At 45.3% G+C, this 7,500-nt stretch overlaps 2 protein-coding genes and 1 pseudogene across 2 annotated transcripts; all 3 read left to right on the forward strand.

The window, feature by feature from the left end:
- Nucleotides 1-1,114: 1,114 nt before the first annotated feature.
- On the forward strand, nucleotides 1,115-2,299 carry LOC138002591 (uncharacterized). The gene has a single exon (XM_068848607.1). The coding sequence runs from the start codon at nucleotides 1,115-1,117 to the stop codon at nucleotides 2,297-2,299; it is 1,185 nt and encodes a 394-aa protein (XP_068704708.1).
- Nucleotides 2,300-2,466: 167 nt separating this feature from the next.
- Nucleotides 2,467-3,102, forward strand: LOC138002592 (uncharacterized). The gene has a single exon (XM_068848608.1). It carries the CDS (start codon nucleotides 2,467-2,469, stop codon nucleotides 3,100-3,102), a length of 636 nt encoding a protein of 211 aa, XP_068704709.1.
- Nucleotides 3,103-4,360: 1,258 nt separating this feature from the next.
- The window catches only part of LOC138002593 (uncharacterized), a 3,263-nt pseudogene continuing 123 nt past the window's right edge, over nucleotides 4,361-7,500 (forward strand).

The raw sequence follows: 7,500 nt of genomic DNA on the forward strand, positions 1-7,500 counted from the left end.
TAAGTGTGGCCAACGGCATCATAAGTCTATCTGCGATGGGGCTGCGCAACTTACGACAGCTACGTCGTCAAGGGATGATGCGGTGGTTTATCCTGTTGTGGTGGTTGAGGTGGAAGGAGTGAGATGCCGAGAATTGCTGGATACCGGCGCTGGGAGTTCATACGCGTCAGCGACTCTCCTTGACCGCGTGTGAGCGAAACCTGGCAAACGGCAAGTTCGCAAAATCGAAATGATGTTGGGCGTGGACACCCGTGAAGTGGAGCTCACACATGTGAAGGTGGCAAGTCTTGAAGGAGATTTTCGGTTAATGGTGGAAGTCACTCGCGTTGGGAAACCCACATTACTGGAGCTCGAAAATCCAAAGTACCGGGAGATGCTTGACCGCTATTCCCATCTAAAGGGAGTGAGGATGTTAGACGAGAACACCCAAACCATGCTACCGGTTCACCTCATCCTTGGGGCCAGTGAGTTTGCCCGGATCAAAAGCAAGCAAGGTCCAAGAATTGGAAGACCAGGAGTGCCTGTCGCAGAAAAGACAAGATTTGGCTGGACCATAATGTCCCCTGGGAGCGAACCAGATCTGTCCAAAATGCTGTTGACACAGACATCCCAAGCAGATCACGAAAGTCTCTGCCGCTTGGACGTGCAAGACCCTGCAGTTGGGGACCAGGAAGAGGTGTATCGCGAGTTCTAGAAGCAGTTACAGCAAAGTCCTGAGGGATGGTACCAAACAGGACTCCCTTGGGTAAGGGTAACCATCCACCCCCACCAAGCAATGAGGGAGGCAGTCTTCAAAGGCTGGATTCCCTTCTACGAAAACTGGAGAGAGGGAACATTTTGAATCGTTATGACAACGTGATCAGGGAGCAGTTGAATGAAGGAATAGTGGAGAGAGTTTCCGGGCCACCAGTTGGAAAAGAGTTTTAGATCCCACATAAGGCAGTTGTGAGAGAGTCTGCCGAGAGTACAAAGCTGCGTATAGTAAGTATATGATGCCTCAGCCCGTGCGTCAGAAAAGGCTCCGTCACTCAATGAGTGTCTTCACGTGGGACCCCCATTACAGAACAAATTGTTGGTTCGAGCTCGATTCCAACCAGTGGCACTGATCGGGGATATGAAGCAGGCCTTCTTACAGATCAGAATACGGGAAGAAGACAGAGACACCTTACGATTTCACTGGATCAGTGACCTAGAAACTAAACGAGTGGAGACCTTTCGGTTTACAAGGGCGCTCTTTGGGCTCGCATCTTCCCCATTTCTTCTAGCGGGTGTAATCAAGCAGCATCTGGAATCCTGCCGAGCTAAGTTCCCAAACGTTATCAGAGAAATAGACAAAAGCCTGTACGTCGACGATCTCGTCAGTGGTGGACCTACAGTAAGAGAAGCTCAAGAAATTAAAGCTGGTGCTATTGACGTGTTTGGGCAAGCCTCAATCAAGCTACACAAGTGGCACTTTAACATACCGGAACTGGAAGCCCCTGAGGAATCTATGAGTGAAGAAAGTAGCTTTTCTAAAGAGCAGCTGGGTACGCCTAAAGCGGGAGGAGGATCAATTCTGGGACTAACATGGAAGAAAGATGACGATGTTGTAGATATAAAATTCCCTGCTGATCGTGCGAGTGTTACCAAGAGGGGAGTGCTAGGAAAGATAGCGAGAGTCTACGACCTGTTAAGTCTTGTGTCACCAATGACCTTGAGTGGGAAACTTCTTTACCCCGAGGCATGCGAGTCCAAAGTCGCATGGGATGCTCAGCTTCCTGGTGAACTGGCAAGCAAGTGGATCAAGTGGGAAAGCCAGTTACCGTTGAACATTTCTGTTCCTAGGGCCCTAGCCAAGCACCGAGAAAGGATCAGCAACATCGAATTACACTGTTTTGGCGATGCAAGTGGAAGAGGGATTTCTGCAGCAGTATATGCCATCGTATCACAGCCATCAGGGGACAGTGTGGAGCTGGCAGCTGCGGAATCGCGTTTGGCCAAGCAGGGTCTTACCATATCTCGCCTGGAGCTGGTGTCCGGCCACGTGGCCACGAATCTCATAGTTAACGTTAAAGAATCATTGCAGGGTTTCCATGTAGGGGAGATGTTCTGCTGGTTGGACAGCAGTGTTGCCTTGCATTGGATCAAGGGAAGTGGGAGCTACAAGCAGTTCGTAAGCAACCGCGTACACAAAATTCAGCAACATCGAGAATTAAAGTGGCGTCATGTCAGTACCAAGGACAACCCAGCAGACCTCGGAAGCCGGAGTGGAAGTGTAAAAAAGAAAAGTTGTGGTGGAGTGGACCTCATTGGTTACTAGACCGAGATTTATGGCCAGCAGATATTATCACAACGTCTACAACTGAGAGCCAGGCGGAAGCAAAGGTCATACGAGAAGTGGTTGCCGTCGCACAAGCACGAACAGACATTCTAGACATCTTGCTGACAAAACACAGTCTGTGGCGAAGCCTTCGAATCTGTGCATGGATGATTCGGTTCTTTGGCAACTCAAGGAAAGCTGAAATCAATAGAATCAAGCGCCCCCTCACCACTGAAGAGATCAAGCAGCAGAGACTCCTCTGGCTGAGGCGAGTGCAAGAAAGTTTCAAAAATGGTGAAAGATTCGAAGAACATCGCCTGCAACTGAACCTTCAAGAAAAAGATAATGGCCTTCTGGAGTGCCGAGGACGGATACAAGGAGATTATCCCATATACGTACCGAATTCCCACCAGTTTGCAGATAAGCGAGTCGCAGAAGCCCACCAAAACACACTCCATGGGGGAGTTGGTCTCACTATGGCAAAGGTGCGGGAACAGTATTGGATTCCCAGATTGCGACGCCTTACCAAGAAAGTGGTTAAGAACTGTCATGGATGCAAGCGTTTCAATGCCCAAGCCTTTGCCGTTCCACCGCCTGGGCAGCTACCGAAAGATCGTGCGGAAGGCCACAGTACATTTGAAGTCATTGGAGATGACTTTGAAGGACCACTAAAGTACCGAAAGAGGAAGAATCTTGAAGAAAAAGCATATATCACGCTTTATGCCTGCAGCTTGACGAGAGGGATACCAGTGAGTTTATACGAAGCCCGAAAAGATTCATCGCTCATCGTGGCCGACCAATGAAGATTTACTAAGACAATGGGCGTACGTTTGTAGGAGCAGCGAAATGGCTCGAAACAGTAAGGGCCGACGAACGTCTGAATGAGTTCCTTTGCCGTCAGGAAATCAAGTGGCAGTTTAACCTTAGTAGAGCGCCCTGGTGGGGTGGGCAATTCGAGCGAATGGTTGGGCTAGTCAAGAGAAGCTTAATATACAAAACCATAGAAAACGGGTCATCCTAGATGTGGAGGTCTCGTTGAATAATAGGCCCCTGAGCTACGTGGAAGACGACATGCAACTTTCAGTTTTGACTCCTAACACCTTACTTTTCGGTCCATCCAATGTGCTAACTGAGACGGAAACCCATCGTCTGGGACAACAAGGATTTACGCAAGCGGGCAAGACATCTCAAGCGCTGCAAAGAGGCAGTTTGGAAACGTTGGACGTGCTAGTACGTGAAGGGACTCGGTGAACGTCACCATCTGAAGAATCCAGGAAAGCCTCGCCATCCTGAAGTAGGTGAGGTCGTTTTGATCAAGTCCGAAGACAAGAATAGAGGAAAGTGGAAGATTGGCATCGTCACGGATACCATTGAAGGACGCGATGGTGTGGTTCGCGCTGTAAAGTTACGCGTAGGCACCTCGCGCCTAGAGCGAGCAGTGTAGCATCTCTTTCCACTAGAGCTATCCTGTGACCAACCAAGAGCGGAAGAAGGTGGTTCAACAGCATTACGTACTGAAACTCCGGAATTCAGGCTGAGGCGAGACGCAGCCGTTGCCGCAAATTTAAGGATCCGTGACGTAGCACAAAGCGAAGACGATTCCTAAACAATTTTGAGCCCTGAGATAGACGTGTCAGATATCCTGTCAATACGCGTTTAGTTTATTTTACATTAGAGGGCGAACTCAGAACTTTGCACAACTCTCATTTATGTTTATTTCCTGTGTAGCTAAATAGGGGAGGGTTTTGGGAATTGTGCAGTTTGTTGTTGAAACACTATATATGTCACTTAAGTAGTTGTTGACGTGTGTCAGACAGAAGCAATTATATTCTTGTCAAGGTTTGAATCGTATGAAATTGCATTACTCAAGTTATGTGAGTTAAGATCACGTATTTTCGTCAGAATCGCTAGCTCCATATTTTGCTGTGAAAATTTAGAGAGAAAACTTCAATTAAACGGGAGAAATCGGGATCTCTGCATTCCGTCGTTACTCTATTTCCGAAAGCCCAAAAACCCCTATTGAAGGGAATAACTGCAGTTACCAGACTTTTAGATGATTACATGAAGGCTGAAAAAGGCCAGAAACCTTTGCCCACCACGGAAGCAGTTACAAAAATTCTGTCTGATAGCATTTCACTCTTATGTGACTCGTCACATGAAATAGACCTCAGAGGAGGACTTTGTTTAAGGGTGCCATGAAAACAGAATACCGCCTTCTCTGCAGTGACCAAAATCCAGTTGAGGATGGCCTGTTGTTTGGCACTGAGCTTGGTAAGTCAGTGAAAGATTTGACAGAAGCCAGTAAAGTTACTTCCAAAGTAACAATCAAGCAGAAACGACATCATGGTAGTGGTCAGAACTTTCTTGGGAGGTCAGAACAAAGAAGACCTTTCCCTTTTTTAGGCCGGGGCAGAGGCTCTGTCGGCAAACAGAGGGGCGGCTACAAACATCCGCCACAGCGAAGCCAACCCCACTACCAGCCTCGACGATAGTCAGAAAGACAAAGGCAAAATCTCATCCCTTGATTTAACAGATGCATATTATTCAGTTTCCATTAGCCCAGAATCACAAAAGTACTTGAAATTTCAAGTACAAGATCAGTTATATAAATTTGTTACCTTGCCTAATGGTCTTAGCTCTGCACCGCGAATTTTTACCAAACTTATGAAACGAGTGTACTCCGCTTTGCGAACTAGAAGTCATGTTTCTAGCGGCTATCTTGATGACAGTTTTCTGCTTGGCGATACATTTGCTGAATGTCAGACAAATGTCAATGACACATATGCCCTTTTTAATGACCTAGGCTTTACTGTCTCAGGGAAAAAATCAGTCACTCTAAAGTTATAGTAAACCTAGGATTTGTGTTGAACTCAATCTCTATGACTGTTAGTCTCACTAAAGACAAAATTGATAACATTACTCTTTTGGGACAAGATATTATAAGCAGACGGTCATGCTCGATTAGAGAAGCTGCTCAACTGATTGGTACTTTAGTTTCCTGTTCATCTGGTGTAGAATATGGACCCTTGTGCTACAAACAGCTTGAAATTGAGAAAATTGATGCTCTTAAAAAACATCAGGGTTCCTTTGAAGCTCAGATGCAGCTTTCAGAGCTTGCTAAATCAGATATTCGGTGGTGGATGGAGAAAAGTTCCCAATACCCAAAGAAAATTTCTCATGGTAATCCCTATTTTACACTGACAACTGATGCCTCCCTGGAAGGATGGGGCGCGCACAGAGATGGTATGAGACCAACTGGAGGCAGATGACTTGCCCAAGAGATTGCTGAAAATAAGCATATCAATTGTCTTGAAATTGAGGCAGCTAAACTAGGCCTCCAGGCACTCTGTGCTAAAGATGAAGGTGTACACATTCTTTTACAGTTTGATAATGTTACTGCAGTGACATTTATTAATAATATGGGTGGTACCCATTCTAAACCATGCAATAAGTTAGCACCAGAAATTTGGCTTTGGTGCCTCAAGAGGAAGATTTGGCTCACTGCCACCCATATTCCAGGAATTCAAAATGAGACTGCTGACAGGTTTAGTCGCAAATTTCGAGATAGGACTGAATGGCAGTTAAATCCCAGTATTTTCAAACTGCTAGTAAAACGTTGGGGCAGACCAGAAAAAGATTTATTTGCTTCTAGACACACTTATCAGTTTAAACTTTTTTTGTCCTGGCATGCAGATCCTGATGCTTTTGCAACTGATGCAATGTCCTTAAGTTGGAAACATAAATTTGTGTATATTTTCCCTCCTTTCAGCATGTTGTCCAGGGTCCTCCAAAAGTTGCAGGAGGATCAAAGCCGAGCCTTAGTCATAGCCCCACTATGGAGAACACAAGATGAGTCGGATGTTAATCAGCAAACCAGTACTTCTACCCAAGGAAGAATCCCTTCTACGGTTGCCACACGACCAGACCAAGCTCCACCCTCTATGGCCCAAACTTCAAATGAGAGGGTTGTCCAATACACCGACATAATGAGATTCATGGCACTTTACAATAGACATCATAAAGTGTCCCCCAACCTTAATCCTTAAAAAATGGTAACAGTTTTGCGAGACATAAAGAGCTGGACACTTTGTGATGTCTATTGTGACGTACCAGGAATCTCATTATGTCGGTGTATTGGACATATATGTCAAATGATGGCATGTCTCTTCTCCGGGCGAGACTGCGACAGCAAAACATTTCAAAACGAGCTTGGGATATCACCATGGAATCTTGGAGATCGGGGACCACCAAACAGTACCGAGTGTATCTGGGTAAGTGGAGAAACTTTGCAACAGAAAGAAATGAGAATTCCATTCATCCATCTGTAGCCAGTGTTATTGACTTTTTGACACAATTGCATGACACTGGGAGTAGTTACTCAGCAATTGACACTGCCAGATCTGCATTGTCTGCTGCTGTTGAATTGACTGATAGCCCTTACACAGTGGGTGAACACCCCTTGATCAAGAGACTTGTTAAAGCAACTTTCCAGTCCAGGCCACCTCTTCCACGATATCAAAGTACCTGGGATGTGTCTACAGTTTTGAGTTTGCTTAAGACTTGGAGTCCTGCTAAGGAACTGAACTTGAATCTATTAACTTTTAAGTTAGTTTAAATATGTTGTGTATGTTAGTTACTGGACAGAGGTGCCAATCAGTATACTTAATGGACACGAAACATATGACTACAGGGAAATCATCATACAAGTTTTACCTTGAGAAACTAGTTAAACAGTCCAAGCTAGGAAAGCCACAACCAGTTTTGGTTCTGCCTGCATATCCTGCTGACCGGAGATTATGTGTAATGACATACTTAGAGGAGTATGTTGCAAGAACTGCTTCACTTAGAAGCTTTGACCATACTAGACTTTTCCTTAGCTATAGCAAACCACATCACCCTGTTTGTCAAAGTACTATTTCTAGATGGGTCAAAACAGTAATGAAGAAAGCAGGTATAGACACTTTCATAAATGGCGACCAACTTTACATTCTTTTGTCTTTATGTTAATTAGACCTACTGCCCTCGTTTTAAAACAAATATTCTTTTGAAATTTGCTCGTCGTAGCGAGGTTAGTAGGGCTTATTAGCATTAAAACAAAAGAATAATTTATTTGGCCGCCATTATGAAAGAGGTCTATAGATACTGAGAGTTTTAAGCCACACAGTACCAGAGCGGCTTCAACTTCAGCTGCTCTTAGGAAG

This window comes from Montipora foliosa, chromosome 5, assembly GCF_036669935.1.
Source record: "Montipora foliosa isolate CH-2021 chromosome 5, ASM3666993v2, whole genome shotgun sequence".
Classification (NCBI taxonomy): Eukaryota; Metazoa; Cnidaria; class Anthozoa; order Scleractinia; family Acroporidae; genus Montipora; species Montipora foliosa.